The 19,319-nt window shown below is 45.4% G+C and overlaps 1 protein-coding gene and 1 long non-coding RNA gene across 3 annotated transcripts; both read left to right on the top strand.

Moving 5' to 3' along the window:
* The first annotated feature begins 490 nt into the window (after window positions 1–490).
* On the top strand, window positions 491–12,589 carry LOC124125425 (trafficking protein particle complex subunit 5-like). Of its 2 annotated transcripts, XM_046488734.2 has the most exons (8): window positions 498–592; window positions 1,226–1,249; window positions 4,159–4,247; window positions 6,670–6,796; window positions 7,500–7,557; window positions 8,015–8,074; window positions 11,330–11,394; window positions 12,211–12,589. In XM_046488734.2, the coding sequence occupies exons 1-8, from the start codon at window positions 527–529 to the stop codon at window positions 12,307–12,309; spliced, it is 588 nt and encodes a 195-aa protein (XP_046344690.1). In that variant the 5' UTR covers window positions 498–526; the 3' UTR covers window positions 12,310–12,589. The 2 variants fall into 2 exon arrangements, with proteins under 2 accessions (XP_046344691.1, XP_046344690.1); XM_046488735.2 differs by lacking the exon at window positions 1,226–1,249 and having other exon boundaries at window positions 491–592.
* Window positions 8,081–11,322, top strand: LOC124125426. The gene is made up of 3 exons (XR_007222309.1): window positions 8,081–8,714; window positions 8,867–9,716; window positions 9,776–11,322. It is a non-coding gene; the product is annotated as an uncharacterized LOC124125426 (long non-coding RNA).
* Window positions 12,590–19,319: the final 6,730 nt, after the last annotated feature.

Raw genomic sequence — 19,319 nt, 5'->3', positions numbered from 1 at the left:
ATCAGCCCCTCTTCTGATACATGGCGTTACCATCAGCCCTTCTTCTGATACAAAGTGTTAACATCAGCCCTTCTTCTGATACATGGCGTTACCATCAGCCCCTCTTTTGATACATGGCGTTAACATCAGCCCTTCTTCTGATACATGGCGTTACCATCAGCCCCTCTTTTGATACATGGCGTTAACATCAGAGCCTATCCGCATAAATGACGTTAACATCAGTCCCTCTTCTGACACATGAATCACTGTAAGAAGAAGTCATGAACCATATGAACGGTATTACTATTAATGTTTCGGAATTTTACGAACGCTCTCGGCCAAACAGATTTTCTTGGCGAACTAAAAATAGTGTGTGTGTTTAAAAGGTAAATAATGTTTTTACGGCACCATTGTCATTCCTAGAAATATAACACACGTTGCACATTTTCCCCCTGGGTTTCAATACCAGATTCCAATTTCGTTAAATTGTTGCAACTTTTAGTGCAAACGTAGTGGCGTTACTTCCGGTTTCAACCACTTCCTGAAAATGTCTTCTTTGACACGACAAAAGCCTTCGAACCTTGACAAGAATCTCGGGAAAGGAAAACCCGAGGTTTGCATACTTGGACCCGCATACTTTTCACGAAATGGCTAATGCACATCGTAGTCACTTGTTTGTTAACCAGAAAAATAGTAGTTGTTTATATCTGCTACAAGAAACGCCCTCAGTTTTCGTGCACGTTGATAATGTCAGCAAGGCAAATTTATGATTTATGTTGAGTGAATTATTTGTTACACATCTATTGACTTCCACAATACGTTTAGACTTAGGGAGCCGTTAGAATGGTGTCCATTTAGCTAATCTATAGTAATTCAAAAAACCCTAAGGCACATCACGTTCCAGTATCACCCATGCAATACATGAACGGAGTCAATAGGCTAGTGTCGTGATGAAAGTGTTTGCTGAAGCCATGAGACGTGCACATGGACTGCACATAACATAACACTGCACTACTGAAGTGAGCCCCTGAATTACTTGTATGATGAATATTAATAGGTTATGTGTTGATTGAGTTGTTTGATTTGCATGATAATGGATCCATGTAACGTGGGCATGATGGTGACAGGAGGATTCCAAATGTTTGTTTTTCTGTTAACTTGTGGAATTAATAGCTTTCAACTGCTGCCTAAATAAGACAGCTTGTATGATGTGCTGAAGTAGACTTTTGTATCTATACTTTGACAGCCATTGTATCCAGAGAAGCCTGGAGTGAGTTAGTCCGTCTCTCCCTGAGTCACAGTCCCTATCCCACAGTCACCAGCCATGCACCATCACTGTCCCCATATCATACAACAAGGACCCTGAAACACTGTTGCTTGTTCAGAACAACATTATCAAAATTGATACTGATGCAGAAATTTCTTTTTTTGCATTACCCTCTCATCTTTATTTACATATGTGTTTTAAATCATTGTTTTAAACTGCTCCATTTAAATATAAGTATGATCAATCAATCCATGACAATAATTAGGAATTACTATGGTTATGTAAATCATGTCATCAACTAAATATTATTTGATAGATGAAAATGAAAATTCAATCCCATTTCATACAAATTCTCAATTCTCTAGCAATGTTCAGATGTATGACAACTTTAATCATAAGTCTATGAGAGCTGCATCTTAATTGTGCTAAGGCTATTCTAACACTTTTAGAATTTATATCAAGCAAATTGTATTCTATGACATATTTGTCATAAAAAGCTTGTCATAATTACATTTTTCTGAACATAAAACTTGCAATGACCATTTTTGTAAATATAGATCCTTAGGTCTTTGGTGTACAGATAATAACGACGAATCTGGATTTTTGTGAACTCAATGTTTATGCCAACATACCTACAGCTGCATCAGTATGATTGAAGAAAGAATGCATGGTTGTAATGGCCTATCATGGTATGTCTGTGGAGTCTGGTAGTAATGTCTTCCTTGGTCTATTGGCAGTCATACGTGTTGCCTTAATTAATGTTATTTGACTGTGATCTCAACTAAAGTCTGTGTTATTGCTGTGTGCAGCTATGTCTTCTGCCACCTGTAAATTTACTAGGATGCAAGACATAACAATTTAGCATGTTTTACCCCTTTTGTGTGGCCCTTCCTGTTGTAGCAGTACAACAAAATGTTTATTTTCATTGCTTCCCTTTCACTGATTGCTTCCCCTTATTGCTTTTGTACACACCCACAAGACCCATCAACTCACCATCATAAACGTTTGTGTCATTGACACCTTGTTGATCAACAGTGAATCTTAAAGCTTGTTTGATATTTCAGACACTGAGTTCTTGTGTAGATATGGATATATTCCAGCATGCAATCAAGAGCTAGTTTAACTATTTACACATAGACAGTTACTATGTAAGGGGGTTTTACAAGACACATTATATTCCTATGAGCTGACAGATTGGAAAAGAATGACAATAATTCCCATACGGGTCCTGAGTGATGCAAAAAGATATGGCTGTTTGAATTATGAAAAGTATTCAATTTGTACTTTTGCATGTAACCATGCATAACTGACATTTCTTTTGTGGTTAGAAAAACATTCAAACCATTCAAATATGATCATGGTTTCGAATCCCAGATTCGCTTGATTATATATTTGGTTTGTCAAATGCTCATGGATTCCACCTAAGTGGTCAACTTATAACATCTGCATCACTTTGGGCTTACCTCCCACATTTAGCTGACACGCCATAATAGAACTGGAATACTGCTTAAAATATGGTAAAGCCAAACTCACTGAATCAGTCGTACATGAATCTTGTGTCAGTTAAATTCTCTATCTGGCCAGTTCAATACATGTAAAAGGTAGGTGTGATTGAATTACACTAGGTTGATGTGTTATTCCTAGACGTGTACTTTCCTTTGCCTTCCTAAGACAACCCTCCAACAAATGTTTCATTTGTCTTCTCCTACAGAGCTTGAGATAAGCTGCATATTTGTATAAAATACACTTTATGTAAATATAAATATGCTATTGACATAAAACTAATGTATATATTACAACTATTAGATAAAACGATTGCGTATATTACAACTGTTAGAGACCTGTGAAGATCTGGGGTAGAATAGGTTTTCAGCAACCCATGCTTGCCATAAACATGATAAAAGGCTTGTCGCGAGAGGCTACTAATGGGATCGTGTCATCAGGTTCGCTGACTTGGTTGATGCATGTCATCGTATCCCAATTGCGTGGATTGGTGCTCATGGTGTCACTCACTGGATTGTCTTCATTTCCTTCAGTGAGTTTGATTCGCTATGCTCCTAGGTCTAACGTACCAATCAGAATGCGAGTTAAAACCACCCTCAATGTGGGGTTGGCGGTATTAACAACATAGCAACCAGTCCCATTAATTACGATAGAGTTTGCGAGAAATTGAATGTTGAAAAACTGACTGTCAGTCAAAAGAAAGCCCTCCAAAAAATTTTGGGTGGCAAGGATGTGTTCATGGCCATAAAAACAGGGCAGTGGCTTTGGTTTCTAGGCAATACGACTTACTTCCGTAACCCATTTTCTTTCCTTATCTTGACGTTAGATTGGTTGGTAAAAAGTTCGTGAAAATCAAGGGCAGGTAATTTAAGATAGCAAACACTGTGTGGATGGGCCCTGGGGTTAGTGTAGGTTTTATACAGAGGATGGAAACAGGTGGGTATGTAAACTTGTATACCCTCTAAACATTGAGGATTCCCAAGGAAAATCCAACCCCAGGGTAAAATATCCAAATAACCAACAACTTATCTAGAGCTCTGTCCTGTTCCCTTTGATGCATACCCCTCTGTAATGAGCATGATTAGATGCTGCCATCAATAAACTACGGTATATACATGTAGTGATACAGAAAAAATATGGCATGAAGGTGATAGTGTCAGGAATGTTCTGACAGGTGTACCTGCTTATTTGGCATATTGATGGCGTAATCATGAATCTTTATGTCAGAGACTTATCCTATCTCACACTTTGCATTTCTTATTCTTGTTTCAAACATGCTTATACAAAGCTTTCCAGCTTCTAAAAAGCAATCCATCATCCAGATCTATACTGACATATATACTGATATGTATATTTCTGTTGAAAATGTTTTTATTTTTATGTTTTATGCATTTGTATGTCTGTTTCAGGTGAATATCGCAACCTTTGCACTGCTGTTCTCCGAGATCGTCCAGTATTGTCAGAACAGAGTCTACACTGTGCCTGAACTCCAGAACAAGTGAGTATATGACTGGAGCTGGGATGGACCAGTTTAGTGGGAGGTGGACCAGTAGAGTGGGAGATGGACCAGTAGAGCAGAAGGTGGATCCATAGAGTGGGAGGTGGACCAGTAGAGAGGGAGGTGGACCATTGGAGAGGGAGATGGACCAGTAGAGTGGGAGATGGACCAGTAGAGCAGAAGGTGGATCCATAGAGTGGGAGGTGGACCAGTAGAGAGGGAGGTGGACCATTGGAGAGGGAGGTGGACCAGTAGAGCGGGAGATGGACCAGTAGAGAGGGAGGTGGACCACTAGAGCGGGGGGTGGACCATTGGAGTGGGAGGTGGACCAGTAGAGCGGGGGTGGACCATTGGAGAGGGAGGTGGACCAGTAGAGTGGGATGTGGAGCAGGAGGTGGACCAGTAGAGTTGGAGGTGGACCATTGGAGAGGGAGGTGGACCATTGGAGTGGGAGGTGGGCCATTGGAGAGGGAGGTGGACCAGTAGAGTTGGAGGTGGACCATTGGAGAGGGAGGTGGACCATTGGAGTGGGAGGTGGGCCATTGGAGAGGGAGGTGGACCATTGGAGAGGGAGGTGGGCCATTGGAGAGGGAGGTGGACCAGTAGAGTGGGAGGTGGACCATTGGAGTGGGAGGTGGGCCATTGGAGAGGGAGGCGGACCAGTAGAGTTGGAGGTGGACCATTGGAGTTGGAGGTGGGCCATTGGAGAGGGAGGTGGACCAGTAGAGTGGGAGGTGGACCATTGGAGAGGGAGGTGGACCATTGGAGTGGGAGGTGGATCATTGGAGAGGGAGGTGGACCAGTAGAGTTGGAGGTGGAGCGGGAGGTTGACCAGTAGAATGGAACATGGACCAGTGGAGTAGCAGGTGGACCAGTAGAGTGGGAGGCAAAGCAGTAGAGCGGGAGATAGAGTTGGAGATGGACCAGGAGAGTAAAGGGTGGATCAGTAGAGCAGGGGTGGACCAGTAGAGTAGGGGTGGATCAGTAGAGCAGGGGGTGGACCAGTAGAGTAGGGGTGGATCAGTAGAGCAGGGGGTGGTTCAGTAGAAGGGGAGGTGGACCAGTAGAGCGTGAGGTGGACAAGTAGAGTTGGAGGTGGAGGTGGAGGTGGAGCGGGAGGTTGACCAGTAGAATGGAACGTGGACCAGTAGAGTGGGAGGCAAAGCAGTAGAGCGGGAGATAGGGTTGGAGATGGACCAGGAGAGTAGAGGGTGGATCAGTAGAGCAGGGGGTGGACCAGTAGAGTAGGGGTGCATCTGTAGAGCAGGGGGTGGTTCAGTAGATGGGGAGGTGGACCAGTAGAGCCTGAGGTGGACCAGTAGATTGAGAGGTGTACCAGTAGAGGGGGAGGTGGACCAGTAGGCTGAGAGGTGGACCAGTAGAGGGGGAGGGGGACCAGTGGAGTGAGAGGTGGACTAGTGGAGGGGGAGGTGGACCAGTAGATTGAGAGGTGGACCAGTAGATTGAGAGGTGGACCAGTAGAGGGGGAGGTGGACCAGTAGGGTGAGAGGTGGACCAGTAGAGGGGGAGGGGGACCAGTGGAGTGAGAGGTGGACTAGTGGAGGGGGAGGTGGACCAGTAGATTGAGAGGTGTACCAGTAGAGGGGGAGGTGGACCAGTAGAGGGGGAGGGGGACCAGTGGAGTGAGAGGTGGACCAGTAGAGGGGGAGGGGGACCAGTGGAGTGAGAGGTGGACCAGTGGAGGGGGAGGTGGACCAGTAGATTGAGAGGTGTACCAGTAGAGGGGGAGGTGGACCAGTAGAGGGGGAGGGGGACCAGTGGAGGGGGAGGTGGAGTGTGAGGGGGACCAGTAGAGTTGGAGGTGGTCCAGTAGAGTGGGAGTTGGCCCAGTAGAGTGAGAGGTGGACCAGTAAAGTTGGAGGTTGACCAGTAGAATCGGAGGTGGACCAGTAGAGTGAGAGGTGGACCAGTAAAGTGGGAGGTTGACCAGTAGAGTGAGAGGTGGACCAGTAGAATCGGAGGTGGACCAGTAGAGTGAGAGGTTGACCAGTAGAGTGAGAGGTGAACCAGTAGAGTGGGAGGTGGACCAGTAGAGTGGGAGGTGGACCAGTAGAGTGGGAGATGGACCAGTAGAGTGGGAGGTGGACCAGTAGAATCGGAGGTGGACCAGTAGAGTGAGAGGTTGACCAGTAGAGTGAGAGGTTGACCAGTAGAGTGAGAGGTTGACCAGTAGAGTGAGAGGTGAACCAGTAGAGTGGGAGGTGGACCAGTAGAGTGGGAGGTGGACCAGTAGAGTGGGAGGTGGACCAGTAGAGTGAGTGGTTGACCGCTAGAGGGGGAGACAAACTAGTAGAGTGGGAGAGGGACCAGTAGAGCGGGAGGTGGACCAGTAGAGTGGGAAGCGGACCAGTAGAGTGGGAGGTGGAGGACTATGATCTATTTCTTGTTTCCTCCTCCACAGACTTGCAGAGTTAGGCCAGCATGTTGGATCCCATCTGCTTGATGTCCTCTTTCTCCGTGAGAAAGGATTCAAGCGCGAAATCAAGCTGCTGCAGATGCTCATCTTCATCAAGTCCAATGTCTGGAAGGTCAGTCCAGCTCACCATTCAATTGTTCTTGTCCACCAGTTTGCTAGGTTCTAGGTCTCACCTTCAACTCGTGTTTGTAAATGCCTTCTGTGTGAACTGCTGCCATCACTTGTATCCCGTATATAACAGGATCTTGTGTTCAGCCGGCCGACAAACAAGATTTCCTTCAATGTGTTGGGGTTAGATAAATAGGGCATGTGTAGGTGGACAGTTCAGGTCACCAGGGTCTGGATATGGGGCATGTGTAGGCGGACAGGTCAGGTCACCAGGTGCATGTACAGGGCATGTGATGAGGTGGCATATCCAGCTGCTAAATGTACAACCATGCTGAGACTTTGGCAGTTCACGGAATGTGAAACTTGTGCTGGGACCCTAAAACTGTACCTGGAGTATTTGTGTGTTTCTTGGAATCATGTAATTGTCTAGATATGTTTGTATCTGTTTTGCTATATGGATAACATTTTGCAGATGCCATGTTCAGTTTTACCTCTCTCAAACTCTGTTATTTGCCATGGAGAAAGCATGGTGATATTACCTTTATATGCTGCTATGTGATAACTTGGGAAAGTAGCTCTCTCTGATGGCTATGTTAAGTGCAATGAACTGATTCTACAGACTGGACACATGTCCCACTGTCAGCATCTGGACCTGCCACTATGGTTCATCAGTTCCTATCAATAATCTGTATTTTTACTTGTTACAGACATTATTTGGAAAGGAGGCTGACAAACTGGAGCATGCCAACGATGACGAGAGAACATGTATCCTTCTTCTGTGTTGGCGAAGGGTTGTCAGGTTTGAGTCAGGGGTGGAAACAATAAGATTATACCACAGAGCCAGAACTTTATAATCTGAAAGGAATTTCAACAAGGTTAAATATGAAGATTTATTACCTACGAGGGCAAATATATTGGGGTTCATAAAAATCGTGTCATGAGAAAACAGTGTATTGTTTCCGTCATCTGGATGACATTGTTGACGGCATTCGACAAATTGTGGTTCCACTGATGTTGCTGTCCTTATAGGTAAACACTCAAATAGTCACTGTTATAAATAGAACATTTTATTTGTGTTCATGTCATACTATGTTTACGACACTCGTGCCGTAAACATAGTATGTCATGAAGACTTATAGAATATCCTCTATTTATTGGTTATTGGTTTCTCCTTAATCACATTGTTTATCCAATCTCAACTCGTTCCTTAATCCTGTGACAGATTATATAATAGAAAAGGAGTCTATGGTGAACAAGTTCATATCGGTACCTAAAGATAAAGGTAACTTAGACACGCACTTGGGATGAGCAGTTCATATGCTTATAGTCTTTGGGTAGCTGTGGATCTGACTGTGACTTTGTGAGGGTGAGAGGGGATGTGTTGACAATCAGTGTGTGATGGTGTGTTGTCCAGGTATCCGTGGATCTGTGACTTTGTGAGGTTGAGAGGGGATGTGTTGACAATCAGTGTGTGATGGTGTGTTGTCCAGGTATCCGTGGATCTGACTGTGACTTTGTGAGGGTGAGAGGGGATGTGTTGACAATCAGTGTGTGATGGTGCGTTGTCCAGGTATCCTTGGATCTGACTGTGACTTTGTGAGGGTGAGAGGGGATGTGTTGACAATCAGTGTGTGATGGTGTGTTGTCCAGGTACCCGTGGATCTGACTGTGACTTTGTGAGGTTGAGAGGGGATGTGTTGACAATCAGTGTGTGATGGTGTGTTGTCCAGGTATCCGTGGATCTGACTGTGACTTTGTGAGGTTGAGAGGGGATGTGTTGACAATCAGTGTGTGATGGTGTGTTGTCCAGGTATCCGTGGATCTGACTGTGACTTTGTGAGGTTGAGAGGGGATGTGTTGACAATCAGTGTGTGATGGTGTGTTGTCCAGGTATCCGTGGATCTGACTGTGACTTTGTGAGGGTGAAATTGGATGTGTTGACAATCAGTGTGTGATGGTGTGTTGTCCAGGTATCCGTGGATCTGTGACTTTGTGATGGTTGAGAGGGGATGTGTTGACAATCAGTGTGTGATGGTGTGTTGTCCAGGTATCCGTGGATCTGTGACTTTGTGAGGTTGAGAGGGGATGTGTTGACAATCAGTGTGTGATGGTGTGTTGTCCAGGTATCCGTGGATCTGACTGTGACTTTGTGAGGTTGAGAGGGGATGTGTTGACAATCAGTGTGTGATGGTGTGTTGTCCAGGTATCCGTGGATCTGACTGTGACTTTGTGAGGTTGAGAGGGGATGTGTTGACAATCAGTGTGTGATGGTGTGTTGTCCAGGTATCCGTGGATCTGACTGTGACTTTGTGAGGTTGAGAGGGGATGTGTTGACAATCAGTGTGTGATGGTGTGTTGTCCAGGTACCCACGGATCTGACTGTGACTTTCTCAGGTTGAGAGGGGATGTGTTGACAATCAGTGTGTGATGGTGTGTTGTCCAGGTATCCGTGGATCTGACTGTGACTTTGTGAGGTTGAGAGGGGATGTGTTGACAATCAGTGTGTGATGGTGTGTTGTCCAGGTACCCGTGGATCTGACTGTGACTTTGTGATGGTTGAGAGGGGATGTGTTGACAATCAGTGTGTGATGGTGTGTTGTCCAGGTACCCGTGGATCTGACTGTGACTTTCTCAGGTTGAGAGGGGATGTGTTGACAATCAGTGTGTGATGGTGTGTTGTCCAGGTACCCGTGGATCTGACTGTGACTTTGTGAGGTTGAGAGGGGATGTGTTGACAATCAGTGTGTGATGGTGTGTTGTCCAGGTACCTGTGGATCTGACTGTGACTTTGTGAGGTTGAGAGGGGATGTGTTGACAATCAGTGTGTGATGGTGTGTTGTCCAGGTACCCGTGGATCTGACTGTGACTTTGTGAGGTTGAGAGGGGATGTGTTGACAATCAGTGTGTGATGGTGTGTTGTCCAGGTACCCGTGGATCTGACTGTGACGTGTTGACAATCAGTGTGTGATGGTGTGTTGTCCAGGTACCCGTGGATCTGACTGTGACTTTGTGAGGTTGAGAGGGGATGTGTTGACAATCAGTGTGTGATGGTGTGTTGTCCAGGTACCCGTGGATCTGACTGTGACTTTCTCAGGTTGAGAGGGGGATGTGTTGACAATCAGTGTGTGATGGTGTGTTGTCCAGGTACCCGTGGATCTGACTGTGACTTTGTGAGGGTGAGAGGGGATGTGTTGACAATCAGTGTGTGATGGTGTGTTGTCCAGGTACCCGTGGATCTGACTGTGACTTTCTCAGGTTGAGAGGGGATGTGTTGACAATCAGTGTGTGATGGTGTGTTGTCCAGGTACCCGTGGATCTGACTGTGACTTTGTGAGGTTGAGAGGGGATGTGTTGACAATCAGTGTGTGATGGTGTGTTGTCCAGGTACCCGTGGATCTGACTGTGACTTTGTGAGGGTGAGAGGGGATGTGTTGACAATCAGTGTGTGATGGTGTGTTGTCCAGGTATCCGTGGATCTGACTGTGACTTTGTGAGGTTGAGAGGGGATGTGTTGACAATCAGTGTGTGATGGTGTGTTGTCCAGGTACCCGTGGATCTGACTGTGACTTTGTGATGGTTGAGAGGGGATGTGTTGACAATCAGTGTGTGATGGTGTGTTGTCCAGGTATCCGTGGATCTGACTGTGACTTTGTGAGGTTGAGAGGGGATGTGTTGACAATCAGTGTGTGATGGTGTGTTGTCCAGGTATCCGTGGATCTGACTGTGACTTTGTGAGGGTGAGAGGGGATGTGTTGACAATCAGTGTGTGATGGTGTGTTGTCCAGGTATCCGTGGATCTGACTGTGACTTTGTGAGGGTGAGAGGGGATGTGTTGACAATCAGTGTGTGATGGTGTGTTGTCCAGATATCCGTGGATCTGACTGTGACTTTGTGAGGGTGAGAGGGGATGTGTTGACAATCAGTGTGTGATGGTGTGTTGTCCAGGTACCTGTGGATCTGACTGTGGCTTTCTCAGGTTGAGAGGGGATGTGTTGACAATCAGTGTGTGATGGTGTGTTGTCCAGGTACCCGTGGATCTGACTGTGACTTTGTGAGGTTGAGAGGGGATGTGTTGACAATCAGTGTGTGATGGTGTGTTGTCCAGGTACCCGTGGATCTGACTGTGGCTTTCTCAGGTTGAGAGGGGATGTGTTGACAATCAGTGTGTGATGGTGTGTTGTCCAGGTACCCGTGGATCTGACTGTGACTTTGTGAGGTTGAGAGGGGATGTGTTGACAATCAGTGTGTGATGGTGTGTTGTCCAGGTATCCGTGGATCTGACTGTGACTTTGTGAGGGTGAGAGGGGATGTGTTGACAATCAGTGTGTGATGGTGTGTTGTCCAGGTATCCGTGGATCTGACTGTGACTTTGTGAGGTTGAGAGGGGATGTGTTGACAATCAGTGTGTGATGGTGTGTTGTCCAGGTATCCGTGGATCTGTGACTTTGTGAGGGTTGAGAGGGGATGTGTTGACAATCAGTGTGTGATGGTGTGTTGTCCAGGTATCCGTGGATCTGACTGTGACTTTGTGTTGCAGGCAACTTGAACTGTGCAGCATTTACAGCTGGGATCCTGGAAGCAGTATTAAATGGGGCAAATTTTGTGAGTGTTTTCTTTTTGCCTTTATGAATGTTATGAATTATCAGGCCTAAAACGTACAGTAATTGTACCTGAGCAGAACTTTTGAGTTTAGGGTTGGAAATAATGGACGTTTTGTTTTATTGTTGTTTAAAAAAGGGGGATATTGCAATCACCATGTCCGTCAGCCGGACTCCAGAACTGTTAGATATTTCTTGTTGAAACTTTCTATGCAGATCAGTCTAGTGGGGAACTGGTGCCTTTTGATGATTTGGGATTTTGTTCTTTATATTTTGTTTTCTTTCATGATTTTCATGATGAAAACAAGTTGTTTTTTATGTTTCCAGAGCACAACTTCAAAACCATTAAATATTTCTTTGAAACTTGCTATTCAGAGGAGACTAGTGGTGAACATAGCGCCTTTTGATGATTTGGGATTTTTTTTTGTTGTTGATTTTTTTATGTTTTCATGGTGACAAGTTGGACTTTACTGAAAATAAGGATTGTGCTGGTTTCTGGAGCAGAACTCCAATACCGTTGAATATTTCTTGTTGAAACTTTCTATGCAGATCAGTCTAGTGGTGAACTGGCACCTTTTGATGATTTTGGATTTTGAAAAATACTGAACAGCATTATCTTTTTCTTCACTGAACTGAAGGTATCAAATTGGCAAAGAAACAAAAGTGGGGTATTAGTAGCCAAACATTTCCGAATTACACCAGAACAGCGGGATATGTCATCTCCTGATGACTCTTTTTTTTTTATCTGGTATCCATAGTTACTGACATCTGATCCGGACGTGTAAGCTTGTCAATTCCAGAATGACGCTCTCTGTTTCAGCCTGCCAAGGTCACCGTCCACTGGCACAAGGGGACCACCTTCATGATCAAATTTGATGAATCTGTTATTGCCCGGGATAAGCACATCGATGGCAGGTGAAGATCGGGGTGTTGATCAAGGGGACTGCTTTACTCTGTGGCTGTGTGAGAGATATGGATAAATGGAGCTGTAACAGTGTGGTAGTTCAACAGATCTGCTCTAACACCATGAAGGAAAAACATTCTGTTGACCAGGGATGAGGGCGTGGAGTCTCGCCAAGCAGCCACAGAAACTGCCGCTGAAAGTTGGGTACCAGTAATGTTGGTCATCGTGTTGGGCAAATGGATAAATATATTAAGAAATGTGTTGTTTGGTTGGTTAAAATAAAGTTCCATGTATAGTTTTTGTGTATGTCACTTTGCTCAGTTGAATAACAATTGATAAATAGGATAAAGCAGCCAGTAGTTGATTGTTCCAATTTAAAATATTTATTGTCTTTTCTAGTTTAAACCTAGCAACAAACATGGTTCAGTGGCCAGCCAGTCAGTGTGCTTCATGGCACCATTAGAAATACTGCATAAGAGGCTTCACCATCCACAATATGATGATGATAAAGTCTCCAATCTCATTAAAATCAGATCTTAGTTTTCGCTACCACTAAACAAAGATCTGAGGACATCCCATTACGGGTCACGTCAGAACGACCTTTCGCAAATTTTTACCGACCAATGAAATGACTGACAAGAAATCGAATTTAGCCAATCAGAAGGCAGCTTTCTCGAGCTTTAAGACACTAGTTTCAAACTGGCGACTATGTATTATTGATTAAAAAATTTAAAGCTGATAAGAAGAACATTCTGGAATGGCTCATAGATGGCCTAGATTGTAATGGATATAATCATAAAACCTGTAACTGTCGTTCGGAATACCCCGTGTTAAATATTTCGTTGTTGAAAACACATTCCGACTGTCACTAACATGATCTGGTTTGCGACGCTCTGATTGGTTAGATGAAAGGTCAGTCTGACGTGACCCGTAATGGGATGTCCTCAGATCTTTGTTTAGCGATAGCAAGAACTAAGATCTGATTTTAATGAGATTGATAAAGTCTCGGGAGTAGGAAAGTAACGCTGTGTAGTACGGACTTGCTGATACACTATGTATCACCTGCAAGGATAAAATCAGCCACTGTGGGCCAATACTTTGTGTGTTTACATGTGCACTGATGCTGCATCAACCTGGCTGAATATACCACAGTCATCGTCCCGCATCTTCGCGAGGCAAGAGAGTTAACTGACTTTAAAAGTCCAGTTTCCACTGTTGCCAAACTAGGCTGGAATTCCTGGGCTCGATCGTAGCACCACCAGTGGTTATTTTGAGTTACCCTCCTGTTGACCAGTCAGATTCCACTTCTCATATCATTTGCATTTGCTTCTAACAAAATGGCAGCATCCAAACAAGACGATCAATCAAGATCTATATTGTCATAAAACGGGTCTTACCTCACGAAGTATATCAAATCATTTGAGAAACTTGATTAAAAACATGACAAGATTTGGAAAATATCTGTCGACACCCAGTTGGCAGTACACATGCTTTGCAAATCCTGCAGTCGACCGAAATCTGCATATTGAAATCCATGTTGTTTACATCCGGATGTCAATTTTGTTGGGTGATTTTGATAGGACTATGCATAGACTCGTTAGTCCAGCCAAACTATAACTCCATAATCCCAGCCTAGTTTTGCAATGGTGGAAACTGGACATGTACAGTCAGTTAACTCCACTGCCCAGTCATCTAAGGCTGCGTCCCTTGGGCACGCCAGAAACCTATGATTGTGGGTTCAAATCCCAGTTCGCCCCAATGATGTTTCTAGGTTTGTCAGCACCATACCCGTGCTCGTGGGTTTCACCGAAGTGGTAAATGTCTGCATTACTTCGGGCTTTCCTCCCACATTAAGCTGACAAACAGCAATATAACTGGAATACTGTTAAAAGCGACGTAAAACCGAACTCACTCACTCACCCTTGCCTCAAGAAGATGTACCACAGCAACCATATTGACAGAACTATTATGGACATTACTCAAAGACGGGTTTTTTTCAAAATGGATACGAAATTGACCTGCATAGTTAGAAGTAGTATATATGTTTCCTTGTTTGCGATATTTTAAATTATGATGTAGATTTGACTTTGGCTCTTCAACTACACTGAAAGCTGAAACTACATATGGCCATTACTCAGCCATTTCTGTTCAGAATGTAAGTAAATTGTGTAATTAGTAGTTGGCTCAACACAAATGCTGAAATTTGATTTTTTACTTTGCATGTTGACCATGCTTGAATCCAAAGTTCTATATGGCCAGCCCTATTGAAACACCTCTGTGTGTCTGTTACCCAGCCCTTTCTTCTCAAATGGAATTAAATTTGGTGTGTGTAGTTAGTAGTGGGGCTCAACAGACATGTTCAATGTTTTTGCACTATCTTAAAAATTTACCAAATTTTGACCATTCTCTCATATTGTCAAAGGCATAAATCTTGGCTCTGTCAACCTCTCTCCTGAAACTGACAAGAGGCTGAACTGTGGCATGTATGTTCCTCATGTTGACATTGTAGTTTCTTCAGCTGCATCTTTGTTGACATTTGAAACTGTTCACTCCATGTCAAGGTGAACTACAGTACCCTTGGCACTATTTTCTGTTATTTCAGTTTTGTAATTGTAATGTATTTGGCTTTTATCACAGCATCCGTTATTTCACCCCGACTCATAAATAAACAAATAAATGTGGATTCTTTGTCATTTGCATACTGTTAGCCAATGAGCACATGTATTAAATCTCTAGAATGAATGTGAACTGACCTAGAGCTGTCAAGCAGTGTTGAACTCTGTAAAGGTCAAGTTGATGACTCTAGTTAGGATAAAGCAGTGATACTTCCAGTTATTCTCATAACCGCATATGACCATAGATAAGCCAGATTTTGAGGACAAGAGAAAATATTTTGTAGAAGGGGGTCGGCCTATGTCAAGGTTACACTTTCATCAAAATCTTATTGTTGGTAAAAAACAACTTCATTGTATCACTTCAGGTGAATGAACAACACTATAACAAACTATGTCAATGAAAATTTGCAATTAAACATCACTTAACATGATGGTTCTAGGCATGGTTTAAAATGCACGGGTTAAGATTACCGTGTGTATTGTTTTGTAAACTAAGCCGGAAATAGCAATCAGCTGTACACAAATTTTCTTATATTTTCCAGTGATTACGTTAAAACATACCGAAAAATATAACGGAAAAGAAGTTTGATATATATAACTACTATTTTACTTCGTATAATCTAGGTCATATAACTTTACAGCACTATTGACTGAGCAGTAACCATGGCAACTAGTCACACACTCCTTGCAGCTCCACATATATTTGCGTATTCTTGTGATTCTGTGTTGTGTATGTTAAAGCTACCATTTGTTTTTCATGTCATGATACAATGTTCTGTATATATATTAAAAAAAATAATACTGTGCACATTTTCATCTCCTATGTGGGGTTCTACACCAGTCCAGAGACGACAACCAGAGCGAAGATTGTAGTTTCATATTCTACCGTGACTTTCGAAATTATTAATCTGATTGAACAAAATGACATGGTATTGTCAATATTTTATTCTGGAAAATATATACATTTGAACAATAAGTATGTACATATCATCTGGGAAGTACAACGAATATGTACAAAACAATCACTGTGATACATCATCATCATAATAATGATAATACCAGCTGTGGTAACGCTATCTCACCGCCCCGAGGTATCCTAAAAGGCCGCTGGGACTTGCTTACCAACAAATGAATTATCTTGCAAAATAACGTCTATCTTTGGCATGTAACAGTGATGTAGCAATTTATTTTAAAATGTGGACTTTTGCTGGTTGGTTGCGTGGTCTTTTGTCAACATCGCACTCGGAATTATTCCAGCTATATGATGGCAGTTGGTAAATCCAGTTACCAACATCAATCCACGCAACTGGGATACGATGACATGCATCAATCAAGTCAGCGAGCCTGACCTCATTAGTCGCCTCATACTACAAGCATGGGTTGCTGAAGACCAGTTCTCGCCCTGATCTTCTCAGGGTTGGTGTTTTGGAAATATGTGGCTTGACACGCACTGACGTGTGGGTTCAGATGGTGATCATATCTGTTCTATACATTAGGCAATCATCGGGATTGACGATACCTTATTCAGAGAATGAACTGTGAGAAATTACAGATTATACGTCCCTCATGAATGGTTAAATTACATTAAGTAATACGTTACAACTTGTTATACCGAGGCTGTTGTCTCCCACAACTGCTCTTATAGCAAAATCTACCAAAGAGATCTCAATTACCTCATGCAGCACGTGTGTAGCCACCTCAGCTGCCATGTGACACCCTTCACTCTTTGAAGTCTCGCCGTCCTCCACCCCTGCAACCAGGAGTTACGGGAGGTGCTGTAAATTCCTCTCTTCTCGGGATCCCCACGATCATTGCCCGCGGTTCAGGGTTCCTTGCGGGGACACCCGGTGCGCCCTGTGCGAGGGTCTGGGGCCTGAGGCGTTCGAGCGCTACAGGCTGTACGTGAAGTCTGTTTCCACCCTTGTGGTGGCCGGCTCGTCCAGTCGGTGTCCCCTTGCGGGTACCACCTCCATAGCTGCGGCGGATCCCTTTGCGGCCCTTGGGCTGTCCGGGGATTCCGTCACAGCATTACTTTCTCGACTTGTGGACTCCAAGCTGGCGGCCTTATCTCAGGATAGGCCGCTGGCTGTTCCGTCCCCGGCCTCTTTGGTGGCCGCGGGGTCCACCGGTACGTTGGCGGCTTCCGTGGTCACCGGTCCTTCCCCCGAACCGTTGCTATCGGTTAAGGACCGCGTGGCTATGGTATATGCCCTCTTTGAGGACATGCCTAAGCCCCTGTCGGAACCACGGGGAATCCACGGCTCCGTGGGTTCAGCTGAGGTATTCGAGGAGTCTTCCGACAAGGCTTTCCCCGCATCAACCTTGCAGCAGCTGGACACCCTCGCTCAGTGCTCCATGCTTGCCATGTCTCACGGAGACACGTACTTGGACCGAGATCAGCGCATTTACAACTGCTTGCTCAGTTTAAATGCTTCCCTTGAGTACGTTGCCGTGGCTTCGGCCTTTCTTTCATGCACGTGCCATTTTCTGAGGCGCCAAGCGTATCTTGCCGCTTCGGGGTTGGACGCTGCCAACCAGGAAGTGCTCCTTTCGCAGCCTTGGTCTGCGTGGACCCTTTTTAACAACAAATTCCCTGGGGTTCTGAAAGAACAACAGGCTTCTTCGTCTGCCGAAGCCTCTCGGCACACACTCGATCTTTGTTGGGACCCTGCATAGATGCCTGGGTGCTGCCCCTAAGCTGCGGCCGGCAAGTCTAAGGGGTCGGGACCTTCTTCCGGGAAGAAGCCCCGCCCTGAGGGCTCTGGTAAGGGCATTTAGCAGCCCTTTCGTCGGAAGAAGGGGAACTGGGGGACGGCAAGTCCAGGTGACTCTCACTGGAGGGGTTCATATGCCGGCAGCGTCAACTTCGGTTGGCCCGTAGGCGAGCCCGAGTCACTTGGCCCTGGACAGTTGTGCCTGCCGCAGCCTGTCAGGCCCCCCTCTCCTTCCCCAGTGGGAGCCTCCAGACTTACTGGGAGAACTGGGAACAAGTGTTCGACGACCCGTGGGTGGTCAACACGATCCGGTACGGCTATCGGCTAGATCTGAAAGCGGATCCGCCGCTCACCGTTGCCCCGTTGGAAGGTTTCTGTTCGGAAACCGATCTTCCGATATCAGCAGGTTGGTGGAGAAGAGGGCGGTACGGGAGTTGGCCCTACCAGAAATAACACCGGGGTTTTACTCCAGGATATTTCTCGTACCCAAGAAGGACAGTGCCAAAATCAGAATGATTCACAATTTGAAGTCATTCAACGGGTTTTACCTGGACAAGCCGCCCAAGTTCAGAATGTTGACCTTGGCGGACCGGAAAGCTCTGATCATGCCCGCCGACTGGCTCGCATCGATCGACCTGAAGGATGCTTATCTGCATGTTCCGATCCATCCGGACCATCACAAGTATCTCAGGTTTGTCTTTCAAGGCAGGCATTACGAGTGGGTAGCACTCCCATTCCGCCTATCATCCGCTCCCTGGACAACTCGCTAGTGGCGAATCGGATGACAGATGTGCTGTCTCGTCAACTCGATCTCGCCCTTCGGCTCTTGGAGCAATTGGGGTGGATTGTCAATCTCCCCAAGAGCGAGTTAACCCCCTAACAGAACTTGAAGTTCATCGGAGGTCAGTTCACACACGTGTGAACAAACTGGGGGGAACCCACAGTCACTCACTACTTGGTCTAACGTTCGAGTTTTACGCTCTGGTGGACAGTATCCCGTGCCAGGTACGCGCCCATCTTCCTGGTGTGCGGAACGAACTGGCAGTCGCACTGTCGAAGCCTCGGAATCCGAGCCCAACGGAGTGGATGCTCAATCAAGTAGTTTTTCAGTGGCTGTGCGAAGGTCTGGGTCGTCCAATGGTCGACCTGTTCGCAACCAGGTTCGTTGTTTGTATCACCAGTCCCGGACTCGAGGGCCATCGATCACGATGCTCACGCGTTAGACTGGACGGGCATGGACGCTTATGCTTACCCGCCGACACGTAAATACCACTCATTCTAAGCCGGCTCCGAGGAGTTTGCTGTCGAATGTTGCTGATCACGCCCATGTGGCCGAACAGATCGTGGTACCCCGACCCCAGGTCACGCAGTAGCCAATTCCACTGACTCTGAGACCGGATCTACTGATCCACCCTAACACCCGTAAACTTCATCCAAACACAGGGCAGTTCAATCTGCACGCGTGGATGTTGTCACCGAGCGACTGAGGAGTAAAGGTTTTTCACGAAGTGGTGTTGCAAACATCACATTCATTCGCCAGATAATTATCTGTGCAGGATATTGCTCGTTTCATGTCTCACTTACGAGAGACCCAGAAACTCTCCGGGGGTTCCATTGCCAACTATGTCTCTTCCGTTGCTACAGTACAGGACGTTGCTATGGGTATGGGTCTCTCAAAAGAGCCGGTGATTCGGGG

Source organism: Haliotis rufescens, unplaced genomic scaffold, assembly GCF_023055435.1.
Source record: "Haliotis rufescens isolate VD_foot unplaced genomic scaffold, xgHalRufe1.0.p SCAF_2, whole genome shotgun sequence".
Taxonomy (NCBI): domain Eukaryota; kingdom Metazoa; phylum Mollusca; class Gastropoda; order Lepetellida; family Haliotidae; genus Haliotis; species Haliotis rufescens.
This window is presented reverse-complemented; position numbering and strand designations above follow the sequence as displayed.